The 24,671-nt window shown below is 44.5% G+C and overlaps 1 protein-coding gene across 1 annotated transcript in view; it reads right to left on the bottom strand.

Moving 5' to 3' along the window:
- Positions 1–16,279, bottom strand: part of LOC111863593 (doublesex- and mab-3-related transcription factor A2) — a 38,066-nt gene extending 21,787 nt beyond the window's left edge. The window contains exons 1-2 of the mRNA XM_023850054.2: positions 16,034–16,279; positions 6,792–7,044 (exon numbers count right to left, since the gene is read on the bottom strand). Of these exons, the coding sequence (XP_023705822.1) occupies positions 6,792–7,044; positions 16,034–16,279 (499 nt within the window). The remainder of the gene's footprint in view (positions 1–6,791; positions 7,045–16,033) is intronic.
- Between the last annotated feature and the right edge of the window lie 8,392 nt (positions 16,280–24,671).

Genomic DNA, 24,671 nt, shown 5'->3' with positions numbered 1-24,671 from the left:
TGTATGAAATAGAATATCCGTTTAAATAAAATCTTTAAATTGATCATCCTGAATGTGTATTCAATAAATTTAAATCTTATAAAAGGAGATGTACATTTATTTTACACTTTGATTCCTTATTCTAACATTAGTGAGACGCAGAACCAAAATGCCCCCCCCCCCTAGCGTGCCGATAGAACCATTGCTCTAAAGCGAGGTGATCTGTGTTCTATGACAGGTGACCGCTGTCGCTTCGGAGGAAAATGTTTCCTCCTTCTTCAGAAAAAGATATAGTGATGAAGATAGAGGAAGCAGGATCTTCCGAAACCTTGGTAACAACTTACCAGATTACACGGTGTCATTGCACAGGCTCAATCTAAATCTTCGACGCTGTGAAATTCCCACATTAGTATCCCTGTCAGGACTGTTGGGGCTCACGCACTTTCGTGTTTGGGTTATTTGACGCGGAGTTAAACATCTAGATACACTGTCGTTGCCTGATCGAGGCACTATTCAGGTAGTTCTCCGGGAGGGCTGAGGAAATCCGCGAATTCCTGGTGTTAGTCGGTGTTCTGACCGGGTTTCGAACCGAGTACTCCCCACATACATGTCTACATCGTTGCTGCTACATGAACCCGCTTGTTCCCACACAGTATGTTACCCAGTTCACGTGGGTAATAGCGATCAGAGCCTGAAGCTCACCTTCTAGTGCACGGGCTGCACGGCCTGAGTTTAATTCCCGACAAAGGTTTTTATCTTTTTCACAGCCTCCAAACCGGCTGTGGGATCCACCCAGCCTCTTATCCAATGTGTACCGGGGGCTTCTTCACCGGAATAAAACGGCCAGGCCGTGAAGCTAACCACTCACCTCCATCTAGTGCTGAGGTCAAGAACGGTGGAGCTATACCTCAACTATCACAAGTAGTTTTTTAATGGTGTAATTTTTAGTTAATTGAGCACAAAGACAACTTCACTTTTTTTCTCATTGGCGCTACAGGCCACATTTGGGCATGAGCCTACCTCCATGAAACTCTCCATTTCACTTCGGTTTTACGAGATCTTAGACATACCGTAGGACTCCTTGGGCGGGTGATCAGCTCGCCACAAGGCCTCTACCTATACACACACACACATACCAACTAAACATCAATGCCCTAAGTGGGATTCGAACCCACGTTCCCGGCTTCCGAGCGAGCGAAGAGAGTGCACGCCTTAGACCGCTCGGCTACCGTGACCGGCAACTTTACCTTTACCCCTTTTTATTTATCTGTTTAATTTACGGCTTATGAACGATGCGGCAGGCCGAGTGGAACAAATATCGGTAGAAATTTGTCTTGCGGTGAGTCATCACTTATTGGACAATCATTAGGAGACTTAAATAGTTAACAGTTACACGCACAGACACAGAGCGGCCCCTGTTTCTTGGAACTACACAACATGTCAAATGTTTGCCCTTCCTTGTTGCATCACGAAATAATTTTAAATATTGTCCTGTCGACAGGAGGCCCGATCACGTCGTGACGTCATCACTTATCCGAGTTTCAAAATCACGTCATATTTCTTGCTTGATGTTTGCTCGTGGACCCAAACCGATCACTGTTTCCCTTCGTCGGGAAGTGACCAGAGGATGTTTGCTAAGATAACTAGGTTTACTGTATTGCGGCATATGACGCCGTGCATTTTGGTAACCAGGGAGGGAATAATTTGGCGAACACACCAACTCGATGCCCTCAACACCTTCTTTTAACTTGGAAATTATCCAGGGCCTGAGCAGTTCTTACTAACCTGGGTGTCGGCCCTCCCATTGCTCAAGCGGTTAGTCGCTTGCTTTCCACCGCGCCGGCCCGGGTTCGATCCCGGGTCTGGTCAAGTGGGATTTGTTGTGAGCAAAGTGGCGCTGGGGCAGGTTTTCTCCTGGTACTTCGGTTTCCCTTGCCAATCTTCATTCCACCAATTGCTCCACAATCACCCTCACCTGTCATCTGGGGCTGGTACAATTGGCCAGAAGTGGCCGCAGTACAAGGGACTTAGTCCCAAGAACCTTGTGTGCGCCGGCCACGGTAGGTGAGCGGGGTAAGGCATGTACTGTATTCGCTCGCTCGGAAGCAGAGAACGTGGGTTCGAATCCTACACAAAGCATGGATGTTTGGTATGTGTATGTGTTTATCCTGTGTGTAGATAGCGGCCTTGTGACGGGCTGATCACTCATCCAAGCAGTCCTACCGTCTGTAAGATGATGAAAATGAAATAACAACCTCGACACCGTAAAGGTGTAAGGGGGACGGATTAAGTAAGTAAGTAAGTAAGTAAGTAAGTGTTCGTGAGTGGATGTGTTGGTCAGGATACCCTGCAATATTATGGGCCCCTGTAGACAAGGGGCGGTTGGGGCTGCATGAGAAGCACCCAGCAGCAACTGGGAACTTGTGGTCCATCTCAGCAGGCGGAGGGAAACCGTGGAGACTTGTATTGAGATGCCTGCACGCAGTTCATTTCTACCACACTAACACAGTGTGTTCTCTGTGAGGGGTAAATTAAGTTTTGAAATATTATTTCGATTCCACATGTATTCGATGTCTTTGGTTCGATTCACTGTCGGGACACCGGTTATTCGTCGTTTTCCTCAGCATCTGCAGGCAAATTCCGGGATGGAATTTCTATTAGGCTACAACCACTTTCTTCCAGATCCTTTGCGATTCATTATTCACGCTATTGTCCTGCCATTCGGCGCCATAGAGTCTGCATATAGCTGGGTGTGCACTGAAGCGCAACAAACACTGTAGCCAGAATCGAATTTGGACCCTTCACACCGAAGTTCCTACACCGATATGGAACTTATAAGGGTAAATGGGAGTTGTGCCATTGTTGCACCAAAGCGCAGGGAACAGCGACTGTTTATTGAGACGTAAAAAGCAGCGGATAAACGCAGGTTAATAAATACGCCGAGACTATCAGAGCGAAGCCGTATTCTTGTATTGGAACTTGAAATTAAAAATCTGTATTCAATTCTGCATTTGCAGAGCTTCGCTCTCTGTTGTGACTGCCTTCTTCCCTGCAGAGTGTGACGAAACTCAGGCATCACTGCTACACTCGTGCATGAAGATGGGATCTCACATGGGGAAAAGCATTTCTGCGCCCTTACCGCACCTGGGACCCACACCGCCGCTTCCTATCCAGTGAATATCAGGCGCTATTTGGCGAAGGGGAGGGTGAAGTGGCCGAGGCGTGAAGCTGACCAAGCTGTTGAGATCAGGGAAGTTGTGGCTGTACCTTCATCCCCCTACCTCTTTATTGCCTGGTATTAATCAATTAAGCTCAGGGATAATTTTGCCCTTTGCACCTTACCTCACAGTAAACCTTCGTTATGACGGACTAAGGTGCACGGCAACGGTTATGACCGATGTCTGCTATAACAGAGTGAAGGACATTCACGGAAGTGCACTATAGCCAATAACTAACGAACTAACTCTGTGGATTTAGTCCGCAAACAAACTTTATCGACCGAGCGACCGCCGCTTGTCGGCGAAGTTAATTCCAACTTCTAACGGATTGAGGGTGTCACGTGATCAGCGCAAGAAATCCCCACGGTCGTTAATTTCGGTTTTCTAGACCGGAGCCGCTATATCCTTGAAATAGCTCCTCAGTTATCCTCACGAGGTTGAGTGGACCCCGTTCCAGACCCAATACTTCTAAAAAAAATCTGGTAGAGCCAGGAACCGAATCCGGGACCTCTAGATATGTAACCAGGAACTATAACCACTAGACCACAGAGGCGGTCACACTATGGCCAATGCACGCAATAGACATAAAACACATGATGTGATTACTTAAAGATATTTGAGATCTGTTCTATTTTCAATAGTTTTCTAAAAATTTAGAATTAAGCACAGCCAGGTTTTGTCCGTTATAACAACGGGTTCACTGTACTGAATTTATGTCCCCCGTTTGTGCGTTCAAAGAATTAAAAGTAGGGCCTATATAAATGAGTTTATACAGGATTAAACTCTACAAACAAAAGACAGTGTGTGATTTGGAATTCTGGACGAGGTTGCATCAAAATGTCAGTGTTTTCCGACGTTTCGGACAAATTTACACTTGTCACGGGCGCTTATCTTATGGTTGCTATATTCACAATTCAAATAGACTGAGTCTGTAAAGAGTAATGATTTGTAGGGCTTGAAACATGGGAAGACTTTCCTCTGAATTTTCAACGGGCATTACATTAATGTCGCATAACGATGTAACCTTGCACGGGAGCGTCACTGATTACATTCGGCGGGTTATGCGGTCCTAGGGACAGGTACAAGTGTCCACTCAACTGTAGAGAGCGGCCTCTGAGACACGGAAGGACAAGATTAGCATCTCTCTTGCTGAAGTGGGCTGTGAGGATGGGAGGGGATGGAACTGGCTCAGGATCGTGTCCAGTAGCGAGCTGTGGGTTTAGCTGCTTTATTCAATACTTTCGTGACGTTGGAGAGCATTCTGTTCTACAACGTGACTCCGTGCAGTCTAAGGAACACACTGCTACCAAACTTCAGTATCGAAGAGTAGAACAAGTCACTCACTCATGGAGCTGAGCCATTCTGAGCCAGTTGTGCAGCTACTCAAGAACTTCCCAGGATTTTATGGAACCCGAAGGTTCACAGAAATATTGGGGTTTTGGACTTCTTCCATCGTCCGGAATTCTAGATAATAGAGGACACGACGTTTCGGAAACTGGATTTGTTTCCGTTTTCAGGTGAGAAAGGAAGACACCTACTCAGTTGGGTCCCTTAGAAGGTAGGTGTTTTCCTTTCTCACCTGAAGACGGAAACAGATCCAGTTTCCGAAACATCGTGTCCTCTATTACCTAGAATTCCGGACAATGGAACAAGTCCAAAACCCCAGTAATGCTCTGTGTCATCCACCATCGTCAGAACCCTTTATAATAAACCCGAAGATTCATTACCGTGTTCACAAGAGCCCTCCACTGGTCCCTATCCTGAGCCAGGTCAGTTCAATCCATACCATCCCATCCTGTCTCTCTAAGCACAGTTCTAACCAGAAAGGAGCACGAGTGTGTTCCAGCGAAATATCGGCAAGTGCAGCCACGCTACACGGCGTCACTTCCTTAAAAAGACGGTGCCATTTAGAGTTACTGTCATGAGGACCTCAGTTACCGGGGATTGCCGCAACACCACTTAACGCTGCAGAAAGCGAAGACTTCAGACTTTTGAAACAAACGGTTCAGTTAGGGGGTGTAAATTGTTTTGCGGTCGTCATTAAAAGTGTTGAGGGTAACCGGCGCTTCCACCCCAATGTATCATCTCACGAGAACCCTCGGCGCTCTCCCCTCGATGGGACGGCCTCGTCGTGGTAACGACTTCATGAAACAAGGCCCTAAAGCCCCATTTGAGAAACGTCATAGGTTCTCATTGCAGGAAGTTCGTGGCGACAATTTAAGCACATCACACAACGGCGACTGGGGACGGGGACGCCCTGCGTCTGACCGAGTTGCCGTCCTTCGCGTCTTCATGGTGATCCCCAGCCTGTCCAGAGGTTTCCGAGTCATCTAGAAGTACGTACAAGTGGAGGTACTGCTCCACCAGTGTCATTTTTGGCACTAAATGAAAGAAGAATGATCAGCTCCCAGTGCCCATTGTATAGGAGTCTGTGTGGGACGAAACGCCGGTATGGTTGTTATGGAGATCTTGCCCCTGCCTGGGATCGAACCCCCATTCCTCCGTCTTCCTACCAGTACCTACTACTCAACTATTCCGGTTGGGTTTAAATTTTAAAATAGGCCACAACCATCTCTTGCAAACTGTTAATTACTCACCATCTGACAGCCTCCATAAATCGACGCTAGATGTATATAGTGATAACGTGTCGTTAAATAAGGCAAGAATCGCCCCATTTTATGCTATTGTCAACTTGAAACATGCAGGTTAGAGTAGCGGTAACACTCTCAAGCTTTTAGTCTGGTCGTATGTAGTTCGATTTTCAGTGTTTTTATCGATTACGCAAAATGTTGTTCCTAGCGATTTCTCGATATTTCGTACAGGCGATATTGCGCTACCTTGAACAAACCATCAGCTACCTCGTCGAAATCCTGAAGTCTGCATACCGTTCCTGAAGAATAAAATCACGAACTTCTGAAATTTGGCGCCGTGTAATTTAATCTATATGTACCAAGGTTTATGAATAATCCAGTGCTTGAATCTTAACATTTTCCTGAAAATGGAGGCGACAGGTTCCTGAGAAATGTTACTAATACTAAACTATACGGCGTCACATCCCAGAAGTCCGTAATCTTAATATTTATTCTGAAACATATCAGAGTTTACGTTGCACCTCAAGAAGGCAAGAGGCCGCGCGGTAGCTTAGTTCGTTGAGGCTTTATGCTAGAAGCCGGAAGGTCACGGGATCGAATGCCTATGAGATCATTCGATTTTTTAATTGACCTAATCTTTCCCGCCGCATTATTGCCATGGCGTCAACTCAGCATCTGACAGAAATGAGTACCAGGAACCTTCCTGGCCGTCGACGAGTAAGGCTGACAACCTCACCGCCATCTGAGAGCCGATTGTCTAAAGAAATTGTGGGAGCCTCGACGTCCCACAACCCTATTGGCCTCCACGGTCTGTTACAGGAATAGCTTTACGCTACCTTTACCTTTTACCTCAAGTTGGAATGTGTAAGGAAGAAAAGTGCGCGTGTGTTCAACGAGAGCCCCAGTATGACGATATCCAATAATGACACAGACAGAGTGGAGCCCCTCTGGCCACCGTGAGAACACGTGAGAGTGTGCGGTCACTCACACGAGTGGTACTCACTGGAAGGAGGACTGTGGTGCAGTGGCTCCGGTGGCGCGCTGTCACCGCTGCTGGTGGCCCCCGGGAAGGCCGGCTGTTGAACGCTTCTCTGCTGCTGTTGCAGTATATTTATCGCCAACTCCTGGCCGCCTCCGGAGGGTGGCACCACGGGCGGTGCTCCCACTGCTGCGTGGGGAGCGGCCGACGCGTTGTACAGCATGCCCAATTCCCGTGCTTCGCTCTCTTCCTGCGCCTGTTGACGTCTCAACGCCACCTGCAGCACACAGATATTCCTTCTTGTTGAATTTACACTGAATTTAATGCCGCTGTCACTGCTCAGACTAGGTGACGTCGAGTGATTGGGTGTGGGTGTAGAATGAACTAGGAAGAATCTGGAAAGGATGCTTCGCTGTCACATTTAAGGATCTTCTCGCGACGCTCATCTAGAGGGACGAGGGGATAGCGGGACATCTCGGTCAGTATTACCGGCGGCCTAGTCTGGGTTCTTTCCGCACAATCTTCTTGCTGCCTTTACTTATTTTGTGGACATAAAAGTAAGCTTATGAGATCACAGTGCTGTCTGTGTGCCTGTAAGCGGACACGAAGGCGATGCAAGTGATTATGATAACAAAATCAGTGAAAGAAATTCTGGGAAGAACTAATAGCCTAATTTCCTTTCGCTACATTTTGCCTATTTGGCACAATATAACATATAAATTCTATTGCTGCGTATTCCTTGCGCGAAAACATATTTACGGAGCCGTTTCCTAGCAACTGTCATCTCTTCTGTCACCGCTGTTGATATAAAGCAGACACAGACACCGAGCCTACGTTTATTTTTATAATAAGGAAAGTGGGCTAATAATTAATAATAATAATAATAATAACACTGACGGAGTGAAGCGGTGGATCGGTGGCGTCCTGAATGTGTCAGACACAATTCCGCGAAGCGGTTACTCCGATTTAAAGTAACCTATAAAAATGTTACTCTATTTTTTTTTCGCAGAAATGTAAATATCTGCGCTGTAGAGGTTCTGCGCAGCTCTTGGTGGCTCTTCGCGTCTGAAGAAGCTTTTAAAAACCTTTTAGGCACTTAATGAGTCACTTGTGTTGAAGTCGGGCATAACCGGGGCACGAACAGTTTCCATCTTGATATATTCGCAAACAAGCCAAGTCCCCTCTCGAGCACATGAGGGCCCTCCACGTATCTGTTCGGGGCGACAAGCACGGTTGCCTACCTCACAGGGCTCTCTCTCTACATGGCTTCATTACTGAAGTGATTCAAACTAATGGATAGCAAAAGTCTGCTAAGTTCAGGCCTACCCCGCCTGGACCTAAATTTCGGTGGTTTCAGTGAACATTGCCATTCTCATTTTCAGGCGTTCCCAGGTTCAAATCTCGGTATGGAGACCTGATATCCTGAATGAAATGTTTCGTGGTTTTTCTTAGTTCCACCACGGCAAATTTTCAGGATAGTAGGCCACGACCTCTTGTACTTTGTACTTTAGAACAGTTTCTTCGTAAGGACAGCGGCTTAATGCTTTATTTCTGTTAATGTTTTTGAGAATAAAACAAAACGCCACTCAAGCGCGGATGCTGGCAGTTTTCCTGTGCCCAGAAGATGAATTAGATTAACACTATACGCAGTAGTTTAGGCTTCATCCTCCAGCCAGGGATGCCAATGTTGCGAAATGTACTCTATGTAGCAATTCATTTATGTTTTAAAAGGAATGTGGTTTCCCGTAAAGAACAATTTTCCTTTGTAATCCCAGTTCGTTTCCTGTTTCTTACTGCATTTTATGTTTACTACGAACCTGAAACCCGGGTCCGTTATGAGGCGAGGTCATGCCACGAGTTGGCGGACTCCCGCGTCAGCAACCCAGGTTAGATCCCAAAATAAGTCTTGTGAGTGATTTTGTTGAACATATGAGCATGGGTCCGGATTTTATGGAAGTACTTCCGTTTCCCCTGTAAATTTTCATCCTACCAATCATCCCATATTCATTAATCATACTCCCACCGACGCAATATAGTCTCCATACTGTCAGCATCGTTAAACAACCAACTTAAAATGTACGGGTTCTTTGCTGTTACTAAGTACACTAGAAAATTAATTTCGTTTAGTTGTTATCCTTTGTCGGTGTAATTTCTTAGCCGTGCTAACTTTGTAATTGGCCTCTGGGCTGTTAAATTTGCACGTAAATAAATAAGAGTTGAAATGAAATGTTTTTATTGGGAACCAAAATATCTCAGTCGGAAAACCGACTCGTTATGAGCTGGAGGACGGGGTTCGGTTCCAGGGAGAGATTTTTCTCTATTTCACAACGTCCAGACTGGCTCTGGGTCCCACCCAGCGTGCAATCCAATGGGTAGGAGTGGTAATACGGTCGGGTCGTGAAGCTGACCACTCATTCTGATGTGGAGGTCAAGAATGGTGAGCTATAAACCCACTCCCGCAATATTTCTTGATGGCGTTTTGCTTAATTAATTAAGAGCAGAGAGCTTTGCCTTTTATTATTGATACTTGAGAGGCGCTTATCAAATAAGGAAGCGCAAATACTGAAATTTCGGACAGAAGGCAAACTTTAGAACAAGATACAGAGAGTCCAGCCGAATCTTCAGTCCATAAATGTTTCCGCCATTTGTCCAAATTCTTGACAAGTCACAAGGCGACCACCTGTATTTGCTCAGTTCGTAAGCCAAACAGTGCAGGCTCTGAGCTGACGCGCATGCCCAAAGGAAGAGCGTCTTTGGTTAAATATTGGAACACGGCAGACGCATCGGAAGACTTGGAACATTGTAACGAGAGAAATTCAATTCTCCTCAGGCGTAGAATCTGGGACAACCGGATCCTTTATCTCAGGGCACACATGCGCCAGAAATCGATGTTCATGAATCGGGAACGGCTGTCAGAGTAAATAAACTGCAGGAAGTTCCGGCAACCCGCACAACTTCGCCAGATTCTCTGATATTTCAGATATTTTTCTTACGTGAAGCTCTATATGACCAGATATGTGTAAAAGTGAGGTTAAACATTGTCACGTGTTAGGGTTGTGACTATTAGACGGGGTTTGGATTGGATAATTGGATTTATTGCACCCTATACATTCACGTAACTCGGGACTGCAAGTAACACAAAGCTATGCTGATCTACACACTTACAGTTCACCGTTACACACGCACTAGAGTTCTCAGTCCTCACTAGTCGTATCCTGGCAACGGATTTTAGCAGTCGCTATACCGACTGAGTTATCTGGGTACAGAAATTTGGTGGACCACTTGGACAGAAGAGCAGATAGAGCTCCAGAAAATATTTTTAAACGCGCTCCATGTCCGACGAATGTGTACCCAGAACACAGTTGGCTTGGTATAGTGACTATGTTTCTTCGCGGTTTTCTCCATTTCCTCCCGTGAGATAAACGCTTGTATAATACCTCCGTTAAGCCAAGACATTTTCACTCGTCAGTCGTCGCGACGAGACTGACGGAGCACACAAACACTGACTTCAGTAGAAATTAAATTTTGAACGAAATATTTCAAACTGACTATCGATTGTCTAAGATCTATGTGTCGACGCACAGCCATAAGCTGTAAGCCTATGGGGCTTATGGGATAAGTCGGATCAATTCGGACAACCATAGGACAAGGCATGGGAAAGCCTTCTCACTACGAATATCTGTAAGCATCAGCAAATAGAGCAACCACAAATGTTTCCAAAATTTGATCTTTGATATTTCGTAACTGAACAAACTTGGTTCAAGCAGCAGCACTCCTGACTTGTATTATAGAAGTGCCCGGTTCGAACCTCTACCGGTACACTCACTATCACGAATAAAATTTTACGTGGTTTTGCTCTCCACCCAGCAATATATGTCAGAATAGTAGACGTGTATTAAATTAGGCCACGACCACTTCTTTTCACACCCTTTTCTTCCATAATCATGGTACATTAGGACGTTATAGAGCGTACAGTCAGAGTTTATTAATGCGTCGATAAGGGAACCACACGTGTGTAAATAACAAGGATATCAGCGAAGTAGATTTTGGTAATAACGACGAGAGGAACAATCAGAAAGACCTGTGTTTTTAAATTTTAATTGTTAAACTAAGTGCAGTGAGACAGATACGTGAGTAATACACCTGATGATGGCCGTTTGTGGCCGAAACATGTAGTATGTAAAGGAGAGCAAAACGAAAGACGGAGTTTGTATCATGTAACGTATGGAGTGCACCAGGATGCCTAAATATGATATTGTAAAGATAATAAGGGAACCACAAATAAAAAAGAATTTAAATAAAATATAAAATTGTTCTCAAAACCACAACAATGTAAATTATTTGGAACTTAACCGCAGATTGATTTTGCTTTTTACGTCTTCTAGTCCAATATTCAACTTACGCACGGAACTTAAAATGTTTCAAGAAAAAATGTATAATTTGTAAGATTTGAATTTTCACGGCGGTGACTATGAAGAATACGGTCTTCTTGGGTGTGGCACCGAGTTGATATTGTGTTAACCGACGTTACGGAGTAACATATCCCTCGTTCCTCGCTCGCGGATTATCCTACCTTGAAATTTGAGGCGATATGTTCCTCCGAAACGTCGGTTCACACAAGATCTACACGGCGCCACATCCCGCAAGACGGCATTTTTCAGATCAATAATTTCTAAGCCTGATTGTTTCTAATACACTTTACAGGACTATAGGCCTGCTGTGTACAGCTTACAAAATATTATTAAGATTAATCTTTGTTGATACGAATAGGTGTGTCACAAATTTCGATTTGACATCCATCCAGGCTAAGGGCCCCACAAAGCCAAATTGGATTCGTCCGAAATTTAGTACAGCTCTTGCAACATGTTATTGAAGCCACAGATAGGGCTAATATTAATGTATTGGATTGTATATTGGGCACAGCAGCGTTTGCAGCAGGCGAAGTTGCTGTCTGATAAATATTACCTTACAGTAATTTGCACAGCCGGATGCAACAGAATATGTGCAAATTAGGCTAATCCAACTTCTCCTCTATTGGTTTTGGTGCCAAAACAAACCGACAGACATACGCACTTCATTAACATAATGTAAACTAACAGTTATCTTGAAAGCGTATAGATTCTAGTTTCTCTTATGGGCAACACAAAGCCTAACAGAGGCCTGACACATGCACTGACAGCTGGAGCCGCCTCTAACGCTTGTTCACGCTGCAGTGCGATGGTTTCTAGGGATCTCTCTTCTGAATATAAGATTATAAGATCTCTAAAAGTTTATGACGATGGTGCTATAGTACAAGTATTATGTTTCTGGACATTATCAGTCGTCCTGTTTATTTTTCAAAATACAACGTTTCGGAGACTGGATTCTGTCTCCGTCCTCAGGTAAAACCTACTCAGTTGTGTTTTGAGAAATAAACAGGACAGTTTTCAGATACAGACAAGACGATGGATAATGTCCAGAAATTCAATACTTGTACTGAATATAAGATGATTCTACAACCATTGCATAAGCCCGCTGAATTTATCAGTCGAGACTGAGTCTACGTAGGCCTCTTCTACTACAAGAAGAATCAAGTGCGTCTAACGAGAAGCTAGGCCTCGGTTAGACAGCGTCAGATGGGAGGATGATAGATTTATGATGAAATAGAAGGGATTTGGGAGGAACCGTTTGTGGCCGAATAGACGTATTATCCCGGCATTTGTCTGGGAGAACTGAGGAAAACCACTGAAGATACCGGGGAGGATCACTTTTGTCTCGGCTGCGATTCTAACTGGATACTTCAGGACACAAATTTGGTGATTACTTCTAGAGCAACCTTCGTTTTAAGAGGGTGGAGTCGCACTGAGGGAAACAGACTTCTGTTAACGCTGAGACATATCAAACCAATGCATTTTATTTAAACTAACTTAACCTAGCTTAACTTTATCTAACCTAATATATCTAAGGACCCATTTTGCCTAGAGAATTTGTTGTATTCCGAACATTTCTCACAATAAACAGCGACTGTTTCCCTAAACAGCAGTAACCGGCTGGGTTCTGTAGTGGTGACGTAATGTTTCCTGTGAGGTACGGACTGAACACACTAAAACCCTGCATTCTGCTCACAGAGTGTATCTGTGTGTTCCGTATGGTTCTCACAGCAAACAGCGACTGTTTCCCTAAATAGCAGTAACCGGTTGGGCTTTGTAGCGGAGACGTAATGTTTCCTGTGAGGTAGGAACTGAGGTTTTATATATTACTCATAAGAAATTAAGTTTTTAAAGAGTCAAGTTACTTACATATTTTCCTAGATATTGAATTAACCAAGTCGTCAAGAAATTCCCTCAAAGAGTCTAGCCCTCTAAAAATCACGTGGGATTCAATACCATGTAGTCCGGTGGATATTCATTGGCGTTTCGGAAGATTATGCTGCGTCCATCTTCAGAACTAAGTTCGCCGTTTGGTTCTTCCCAGTCTCTGGCTTGACTTATTTTCCGATCCTGAAGATGGAGGCAGTACGTTCCTCTGAAACATCAGTGGCTTCTTGCCGAACTACACATCCTAGGATACAGCAATTCTATAAGCTAAACCGCGGTCACTTCGCACTTACGCATTCTCTTGTGATGCAGGCCCCCAAACCGCTAAGCCTGCGAGAAAATTGAGCGGTGTTTCCCGGAGACCGCGTGAGACTCATCTTCACTATTTTCCCTTTGATTTTAAAGTTTCATCACTTGCATCTTGTTTAACGGCGCTCTCAGTAGCGCAGATTATGTAACGTAGGCTGGTAGGATGCCGATCAGAGTGGCCGGCCGCGCGGTCTAAACACAGGGATCGGGGGTTCGAACCCAACTTCAAACAAGCATGTTTATGTGCGTTTATTCGGTGTTTGTGTTGTCCTGTGAGTAGGTAGCATCCTTGCGACTGGCTGATCCCCCATCCATGGAGTCCTACCAACAGTGTATACGATTAAGGAACTGAAGGACTGTAGAGCAACAGATAGATAGATAGATAGATAGATAGATAGACACGATAATCAGTGAATAATGAATTGGAAAAATGTGGAAGGAAGTGGCCGTAGCCTACTTTAAAGTACACCTCTGCCGACACTTTCCTTTAGAGACTGAGGAGGCTAATTGCATCAAGAATAATGAGACGTTTAGGAAATTTAACCGGAAAGGGGTACAATGAGAAATGCATGCTAAGATTTTGGTAAGAAAACCTCGAGCGATTTGGGAGACCTAATTGTAGATGGAAGAATAATATTAAAATACATCGTGGAGATATTGCTTCGAAGTAACTTTGTGTTCACTTCTGTGAAAGCGATTGCTTACCTGCGCGTTCTATGAACACAAAATATTTGTTTTGTCATCTGAGATAATACCGCGAATCTGAAGAATTTTTTCTTTTATGTGACACCGTGTAGTCTGGTGTAAGTTTAGCGACGTTTAGGAGGAACCTCCATTCTCAGAGTAGAAGAGAAAATGAAACAACTATCAAGAAACAAGCAGATGCTGGTTGAATGCTAAGCTTATTCCTGGATAGTGAAGATGGAGGCAGTTAATTCCTTCGAAACGTCACTAAATTTCCACTGGACCACATGACGTCATATCCCACGAGATAATGAAGTGTATAGTTACCGCTGCGGGAACCTCAAGTCTAACTCCGGAACGCAACTTGACGCCCAGTCGGATCACTGGGACATGACGCCCGCCACCCCGCCGTGTAGACATAGGCCGGAACTTGGACCTCTCTTTCCCATGAAATCCGCTCTGACCATGTGATTTCAGTGATTTCAGCAAATCATAGTCTTCATGTTTTGGAAATACTAACGTAACTAAAATTGTCCCTCTGTTTAATTAGTTAAGCGCTACGCCATGAAGACATGGAGGTATAGCCCACCATTCTTGACCTCGGCACTAGATAGAGGAGAGTGGTCAGCATTACGCGCCGGCCACTTTAACCTCCACGCGAAAATCGTCCATTCGAAAAGAGGGTGAATGGGCCCCAGAGCCGGTCTGGACGCTGTGGGGAAGAAAAAAATTTTGCACTCGAACCTCGGCCGTCTAGCCCCGTAACCCGTCACTATGCCAACTGAGCTATCCAGGCTCCACGTTCTGGAAATATTAGAAATATTGTGTCTTAGCGTCATATTGTGTGTGGAATGTCTTTATTCTCTTCCGTAAACACAGTAGGTAGTATGGGCCCCCCTATATGTTTGTTTCGACTCATTAAGCCATCATCATCATCAGGTATTTGTCTTTTTATATTCACTTGTATTTATACATCAGTAGGAGAGACACAACTCCTACATGTAGACAGAACACAAGAAAACAATTTATATACGTTAAATTTAATTAAGAAGCCGGTCACGGTAGCCGAGCGGTCTAAGGCATGTACCGTCTTCGCTCGCTAGGAAACCGGGACCGTGGGTTCGAATCCCACTCAGGGCATGTATGTTTAGTTTGTGTGTGTGCGGCTTTTTGTGTCTGTGTACAGGTAGAGGCCTTGCGACGAGCTGATCACCCTAGCAGGGAGTCCTACCGAATGTGTAAGATCTACAAGACCCGAAGTGAACAGAGAAGTTCATGGAAGTAGGCCTAGGCCCACTGGGGCTGTAGTGCCAAGGGGGGGGGGGAATTTAATGCTGATTTAACATTTTAACAGTTAATATTTAATCTTAGAGTTGAACACGCCTTTTCATATATAATAGCATTAGTATTCCAGTACGTAAATACTGGCCGATATATGGAATCCTAGCAGACCAACACAGGTGAATGTAATGAAGGCAAATTCTTTATGATGTGTCAGCCCTTTAAAGACTGAGTTCCTGCTCAACTATAAATAAGAATCCAATCCGTACCTCACAGGAATCGCATTACTTCACCGCTAGAGAGCCCACTCGGTTAATACTGCGCTATTTATTGTGAGAAATGTACGAAAATCAAGTACACTCTGTGGGCAGAATACAGAGTCTTAGTACATTAAAGTCGATGGTAAATATGGTAAATATAGTAACCACTGGATTTAAAGTGTTAGTGAGCCGAAACACGTTGTACTAAACGACAAATGTGTGTTGTGACCATAAAACTTGTTTTGGGGACAGAATAAAATTAAGACATTTTCTGTTTTGGACACTCCCGTTTCCACCGCCCTAGGTTAGAGCCAATGCCCCCTGGGGGCCCCGCGCCATTTGAGAGATATGATGGAATTTATTTAAATGAAATGGCAATCTTAGTGCTCTGGCTTTACCGTTAGTGGATCGACATAAAGTGGACACTGCTGCGTACCTGTGCGGCCATGACGCGTTGCCTCTCTGCGATGAGGGTGCACTTGGCGCAGACACAGTCTCGCCACCTGCAGTACCGCTTGTGGCCCTTCAGGGCCGACACGACGCCGTGGTTGCGGCAGCGCGCACACTTGGGGGTGCGCTGGTACCGCTCCGTGGCCCGCAGGAAGAAGGCGGGCGGGATAGCTCCCAGCACGGGGTGTTGAGACATGAGGGCCGACATATCCATACCACTGGGCAGGCTCATACTGCAGCGGGAGCCTAGCAACCACACATGCTGACCGCGCAGGGCTTGGCTTCACTGCAGAACTGCCGCAGAGTTGTTGGTCTTACTGTAGAACTGCCGTTGAGTTGTTGGCTTCACTGCAGAACTGCCGTTGAGTTGTTGGCTTCACTGCAGAACTGCCACAGAGTTGGTTTTACTGTAGAACTGCCGTTGAGCTGTTGGCTTAACTGCAGAACTGTTGTTGAGTTTTTTACTTCACTGCAGAAATAATGATGAGTTTTCGGTTTCACTGCAGTGGATTTTACTGTAGAACTGTTGTTGAGTTGTTGGATTTACATCAGAACTGCCGTTGAGTTGCTGGATTCACTGCAGAACTTATGCTTATTTGTTATATTTAGTATAGAACTAATATTGAGTTTTTGCTTTTAATGTAGAATTTTTTTCTTCAGCTTTTGGGTTTACTGCAGCCGTATTTTTTATTTCTGCAAGAGCTTCGGTGCATTTAATTCAGAACTGTTGCTCAGTTAACCACTGGTGCATTGCAATTTGCAGCAACGCTATTTAATGATTCACTGGATGGTTAAATTAACTGCAGAGCTGTGGTTGCTATTCACTGCGTTCTTCAAATAATTCAACCACCAGATTGCTGAGGGAACCGAGAAAATTACCCTTCGGTTAATTATCTCGCTTTTGGGCAACTTGCATCTCTCTGTGACGAGTTATGACAGGTTAATTCAGCTGTGGACCTGAAGTAGACCATTGGGCGATTGAAGTAATTACAAAAACGATGCTTAAATAACTCTTGGGTTTTTAATTTACTTTGTTGTCACTGGGTTTTCTTATTTACAGAATTTCTGACTACTGAAGAGCTGAAATAACTCTTTATTTGTTGAGGCAGTCGCCGAGATTTTAGCCGAGATATCGAGATATTGGGTGCCACTTGTCAGTCACAGTTTTGCGATGCAGGCCTGAAATATTAATGCCCAGTAGTTCACTGTACACATATACTTCACTGCTTGATTTAATGCCGTACTTTGCTCTTGCCACACTTTCGTAAAGGCTTTAGTTCATAGCACTAAAACATATCTTAATATAATGGAAATATTTAAGATATTTCATGTAAAATATCTCGTCAACATATTTTCATTAATGTTATTTTCCTTGACAACAATTTTACCGTTTCACAATTGAAGATAGGAATGTTTTAAATTGTTTTGTGTGCGACGTTGTTTTAAATTTCTCTTCTGTTCTTCATTAAATGGAAGTTACTTAATATTTTACACTTGCAGTTGGCGTTCATAGCACACGTGACACTCACATATTCTATAGGCCTATTCTGACGTCATTTGCACCCAAAACAAGCACCAAAATTATAATAAGCAGAAGAGCACCTCAAAGGAAAGCGAATTCAATTACCTGAGCGTAAATTTGAATTTAAAGCGAAAGGCGTGTTCTGACAGTGCGTAGATCTTATTAAAAAAGTTTTTAAGTGGTTTGGCCTGGTTGATGTCAGTTAGTGCTTACTGTTTCGGAAAGAAATTTATGATTTATCATCGGTGATAAAATACTTCATGGCTTCCTTAATTTGTGTCCTTGCTTGCATACACAGCCGATGGGTTCATCACTTCATAGTCAGATATTCAGAACACAAAGAAATTCTTCTTACATTGAAATTTGATCATTAAGTACACCCAATTAACACGAATACATTGATATATGCGTTTCTTGAAAGATTTTATTTGTAAATTATGAATATTTGTTTAAATTAAATGGTGGAAAAGTTGCAAAACAAACAGAATATTATTTACAATTTCTTAATCCGATTGAATAATGAACAGCCTCATACAAAAAAGCACAAAAATGTAGAGAACAGACTATCAATTTTTTTTTTACCTAAATATTTTTTTAATCTTCATATATTTATATTCTTAATTTCGCATTTATTTAGCACTTTTTCCCCCCACAGAAAACTTGTCATACAGTCACACCAGCAAAATCACAATTCCCCTTGTTACTTCGTGTCTTTGTGAGCAACTTGTCCCCCTTTTAACGGCGCACCGACAATCACTCAACTTCCGACATTCCGTGAGAAACGTTTACTGACTCTTAATTGTAATTGTGCTTTCTACACTTTATATTTCACTGATACCGACGCTTCGAGCGCACAGCTGGCAGATGTCTTGAGGCAGTCACAGATCTGTCGCTACAATTGTCAATGCAGCAGATGTTGCTTGTAGGTTGCGGGCGCATCCGACGCGGCGCAGATGGGCTGAACTGAAACTGTTGCAATCCAATGCATTGTGAGGAGGTGTGTTTTATTTGGCACGGACGCCCTACGCCGTTCGTGTAATGACGCCCGCAGGACACCGGACCCCAAAATGTTATTCGAGAACAGTTCTGGGGGGCGGAGTCACAAGTGGCTACTCTAACTACTAGCTTATGTTGATATTGTGTCTGGTGGAGGGGGAAGCGGTTAACTGCTGGCGCATATGGCGGGGAATCTGTGGTGGGGGAAGTTTACTCTTGTTGCCACATAGCGACCAATAGGAAGAGCAGCTGCAGTCACGCGCATGCTACAAGTCCCGCCCACTGCGTACATGATACAGTTGGTTCCATGGGGTTGGGCTGTAACTTTCATCGGATGCGACGGCTTTCTTTGTGAGCCATTGCTTCTTCTTCTTATTCTTCTCCTTTGTCTGAGGAGCTTAAGCCTCGCATTGGTTGCGTGCAACAGTGGAACATGAATAGTACAAACTAAGACATGACCTCTGCCCCCTCCGCGGCCCTGTGGCCTTATTGAGAAACCGCCAGGCGCTCACTTCTCAAGAACTTTCCAGCATTTTATGGAACCCGAAGGTTCATTACCGTGTTCACAAGAGCCCTTCACGGGTCCCTATCCTCAGCCAGAGAATCCAGTCCGAACTCTCACCCTATTTCTCTAAGACCAATTTTAATATTATCTTTCCTATATACGTCTACGTCATCCCAGTTTCTTCTGTCTCCCCAAACCAAAACCTTGTACGTATTTTTCTTGTCCCCATGCGTGCTATATGCCCTGCCTATCTCATGCTTTTGACTTAATTATTCTAATTATATTCAAAATAACAGTAAAATAGTCATAATTTATTGTTCCATTTGTGGGCTCTCGGTACATTTATTTGAACTAAAGAAAGTAAATTTGTCCCGTGCGTAATTAATTAAGCAACACGTCATGAAGACGTATGGGGGAGGTGAGTGGTGAGTTTCACGCCCCTGTCGCTTAGATCTCGAGAAATGTGAGCCCGGAACCCATAGGATATGAGTCTGAGTGCGTCCCAGAGACGGTGCAGATGCTGTGGAGCAGAAAAATCTTGCCTCGGCCGGCAATCGAACCCGAGCCGTCAAGCCCGCAGCCTATCGCTATTACCGTCCCTTTTGTAAGATCTGAAATAAAGCGTTCCTTCTGCACAGGCCACGGATGCTGTGCGAAGGTACAGCAGAGGCCTGTAGGGCAGATGTGCCCAGTTTCGTGACGTAGGTAATTGAGCTTATGTTTACCCGTAGCACGACAATCTAAATTAGGCACAAAATTATGCAAACCTGTGTTGCACAGGTTTAATACTTCTCCATGGATGGTTCCATTTTGGACGTTTATAAAGCTATACCGGCTTTCATGATTCACGTTAATCGTGATTTTCCTCAGTGCTCCCAAACAAATGTTGGGATGCGTTTATATCAATCAGGCCAGCAGCTTTTCCTTCTGAATACTCCCAAGTTCATTGTTCACCAATCGTTTTAGTATTCCACTCCAAGCCCGAAACATTAACAGCGTCGTTAAACAAACGACAAAAGGAATAGGCCAAGAGCTATCCTATATCTTGCTGACGAACTTGACACTATTGGCGTTTATGCTGTATATCCTACTGCACTATTCGATCGCTTCATAGGCTTACATAAATACATACACAGAACACTGCGTCGTGTAGACCCGCCATTGGGTGACGACCTCGGAACTCACAATGAAAAAACACTTAATAAGCAAGTATAAGAAGCCGTTACCGGGTAACACCTTGGCAAATAAACACGTTCTCACAGAAACTATTGCAGTACAACAATGAACGATGTTGTCTCTGCGGTGCGTGCCGAGATGTTATAAGCAAGGGACAAGTTTAGAAGTCAATCACCCCCGTGTGGAGGCGGTGTCGAATACCTCCACCGTGGCCCTGCGAGTCGTAAGAGGCGACGAAACGGGACGTCTTAAATCTGAGACAGTAAAATATGGTCTCGAGTCCCAAGGTACTCGGACCCGAGAAAGACTGCGCTAGCAAGGGCCAGCAGCATGTACAAATGACAGACACGTCCTCTCGTCAGAGAGGGCGCCCCACAAAACATGACCGTAACTGTCAAGCAGTAATAAATATCTGGTCATGAGTCCCAGATGGGGTTCGACACCAAGACTTACTGACTGACCGTCAGTCGTAATGTGACTTTGACTTTGAGATGTCAGTCAGTTGTCAACTGTATGGGAGCCTGTGAAGAGAAGACTTAGTCGGTGCAGTGAGCACGGAAGCTGAAGAAACTCCAGTGTTAGAAGCCGTTACTAGGAAACGACTGGTAAAGACACAGAAGACTAAGAAGATATAGCGTGTTCTATAGTGATTTGTAAAGTGTTGACATCAGCGATGGCGCTATAATTAAGTGTAATCACGAGTCGTGTGTTAAGTGCTCAATAAATCGAATACCCAATCCAATCTAGAGTCACTGTATCACGTGACAATACATTCTTCAAATCACGATCATATCAGCGCTTAGGATCACCACAATTTTACCTGATGATGGCTCAGTGCGGCCTAAACATGTCGTGATTTTTATTTGGAGCGTGGACTAAATGGTCATTCTACCAATTACATACACGTATATAGCTTATTGAAGAATGTATTGTATATAACAGAGAATGTTTCTAAATTACTGTCAGGGTTTCCGTGGCTTTTAAACGGAAACCCCGACAATAATTTAGACTCATCCTGTACCTCAAGTGAACTTCCTTCTATGTTGCTTCTGGATTCGAGCCTGTGTTCCCATATTTAGGCCTATGCATATAGTGCAGCCCATATTAAAGCCGCGTTCTTGTATGTATGTCTGTCCGGCGCCAGGGGAACCATATCCCTGCATATATCTGTCTCCCCTGATGCGTAAGTTTATCTGACTGAGTTTCAGGCAGCTTCGTAAGAAAATTTTCCTTTCGATCCTCACATTTCAGACCCCTACGCCAGTGATTGTGAACTGTGATATTACGTAATTTGCCTCCATCTTCAGTGTCAGATTCTAAAGAAGCAAGGAGCAATTATCAGACATGAACCTGGCCTCAGTACAAAGTCGAAATTATATTCAGTAAGGATACACATGATAGCTCAGTCGATAAAGCGACTGGCTACGGGCTGGACAACTGAGGGGATTGGACTTCAAGTCCCGGTAGGGTCAACAGTTTTCTCTTCTCTACATCGTCCAGGCCGGCTCTGGGGTCCACCGAACGTCTTATCGAATCGGTTACGCAGCCGAGGTCAAGAAAATGTGGATCTATACATGCACCCCCCATACGCCTTCATGGCGTAGTGCTTAATTAGTTAAGCACAGGAATAACTTTATTTTTCCTTAGGTTAGATGGTTTGGAGGAAGAGATTTGAACCTGAGACCTCTGGGATGCGTTCGGGATGTTGAGTAAAGGAATGTGAGGGTTATAGAGACTGCGTGAAGCCTGTTGGCCTGCGTGCTAGAGCACTGTCAGTTGGAAGAGAGGCTGCAGTTTCAATACGTGAGGCAACGGGAAGGCAGAGAACATGCCCTCCGAAGGCTGTTGCGCATCTCAAGAACACTTGAGCATTGCACTAGCCAGCTGCTCCGTGACTTTCAGGAAATGTTGCTGAAACCTGGAACTGTTATTCGTGCTTCCACGTCACATGGCTCTCTCACGTTTGCGACGAGGTTACACACCAGTAGTGTACGCGGACTTCTCGTTAGCTCCTTTTAATTTAATTTTATTTGTAAAATCTGACAACATAATTAGATCAGGTGTATTTGTTTACGAGTCAGGGGAAGGTTAGCATAGCGACAGAATACGGGATGGACGGTCCGGGTTCGATTCCCGGTAAGGGCAAGAAACTTGTCTCTACTCCACGGCGTTCAGACCGCATCTGGGTTCCACCTAGCCCCCTATACAATGGATTCCTTAGGCCCTTTCTCCGGGGGTAAAGCGGCCAGGGCGTGAAGCTGACCACGCAGCTCCATCCAGATCCGAAGTTAAGAATGGTGGAGCTATACCTCTGCTCCCCCATGCGTCTTAATGACATAGTACTTTAATTAATTAAGCACAAGGACAGCTTTACTTTACCTTATCTATTTCTCTAAAAATTTTGGACTTGTAAACGTTTAAAATTAATAACAAAGCCATCCCTGTGCTTTAATTACGCATCACGCCCTGAAAACGAATGGGGGAGTGGAGGTATAGCCCCACGCATTCTTAATCTCAGCACTAGATAGATGGTTGTGGTCAGATTCACGCTCCGGTCGCAATACTCCGGAAAAAGTTGCCGTTGATTCTTTGAATGGTGTGGGGGGGGGGCCTGGGTGGGCGCAAAGCCGGTCTCCCCTTGTTGAGAATAATCATTGCTGCGTGCGTGAAATAGACCCATGATCCTTCGGTAGTATGGTCCCTTGCCTAATCACTATGCTGACTGAGCTAACCCGGCTCCATAAAACCGAATGCTAATGGAAGTAAAGGAGTCACAGAGGTTGAGTGTTGAGTTTCGGGTCTCGTGACAGCTACTGCACAAGAACGGATAGGCCATCAGGAGATGTTGGTTGGTTTCTAACATCTACAATTAATGCATATGAATGTAGCCTAGAACCCACGTGCCCTTAGCCCTTTGAAGTAGGAAAGGGAGAAACTGGAGATGCTAGTAAAATAAACTGTATTTGACCTGGAACAGCAGAAAATGAAATTCGTTTTCAATTTTCCCAGACAGTTCCCACTCGTATTTCTGATGAAGATACTTTGAAAAGAAGGTAAAGTATTGTAGAATTCCGTCTGCTGGGTTGTTTCGGAGGGACATATCGCCTTCGTCTTCGTGATCGAAAAGTAAGTCACGAAACCATCAGAAATAGGCTGTATGTTTTTAACCCTGATGATGCTGGGGGATATATATATTTATCCTAAACGACTGTATACACGGCTATCCTCTTGAGAATCCGTGTTAATTTGTAATGAGGTAGCAATCTACGTCACTATCTGTTGATGATGTTTAACATTTGGTAACCTATACCGACGTTTCGTTCTATCTTTTGCAAAGCTGTCCTTGTGCTTAATCTAGCACTATGCCATGAAGACGTATAGGGGATTGGAGGTATAGCTCCACCATTCTTGATATCATCACTAGATTGAGGTGATTGGTCAGTTTCACGCCTTGGCCGCGTTACCCACAGGGAAAGAGCTCCCTGTACCCACTGGATAGGCTAGGTGGGCTGTGGAGGGGAGAAAATTCTGTTGCCTGTTTCGAGAATTGAACCCGGGCCATCCAGCAAGAGGACTGTCACTATACCAGCTGAGCTATCACGACTTACGTCATTTTATTTTTTACTCTCATCTCTCCATTGTTTAGTTTTGTCTCTCGCAAGTGAAATTAACTCAAAATCTCGTCCTCCTGCTCATGCCCTCGACCCCCTCTCCCCCAAGCTTGGCCCCATATCTCACGGTCCTGTCTGCAGGATGTCATCAACTCCCGCCCGATTCAATCATCCCCTCGCTAAGTATGAAATTCTCACCCCTTCCACCATTCAATCAGGAGTTAAATTTATGACGACGAAAAAAAAATTTTTTTGGTCGTTGCGTTTAAAATTATGTGTTCTACAAATTGATTTTACAATCAACAAAAAAAAAAAAGAATTATCACAACTGTCCCAGGTCTGGTTAGATCTGAATTCATAAAAAAATAATAAAAAAAATCCTGCCAACGCATGCATTTGGGGAAAAATAGAATGTTCATGATTTAAATATATTTGAATAATCGTATTTGTCAGCTAGTCGGCGAGTCTGACTGTGACAGGTCCTTGACCACGGGTCCGTATGGTGGAGACATCTGCTGGCCGGACTGCGATGTCAGCATTTTCTCTCAAACCAACACCCTAGCCCCCCCCCCTCGCGGCCTCACACTCCAGCACTTCGCACTGTTGTGGCTATAGTACGTCCACAGCACAGAGGTACCCTACGTCACACGGGCTCTAAGGGCTCGCAAGAAGCAGCAGACAGTAGCAAACTAAGCCGAGGTTCTTAAACTGTGCTCCGGCGAAACGCTAGTGGTCCGCGGGCTGGACTAAGGAGTCTAGCCAGTGAAGCAGAGAGATGGCAGTCACTTCCAGACTCAGAGAAAAATTAAAAGTC

This window comes from Cryptotermes secundus, unplaced genomic scaffold (assembly GCF_002891405.2).
Source record: "Cryptotermes secundus unplaced genomic scaffold, Csec_1.0 scaffold57, whole genome shotgun sequence".
NCBI classification, from domain to species: domain Eukaryota; kingdom Metazoa; phylum Arthropoda; class Insecta; order Blattodea; family Kalotermitidae; genus Cryptotermes; species Cryptotermes secundus.
Note: the sequence above shows the minus strand (reverse complement) of the source record. Positions and strands in the feature narration are given on the sequence as shown.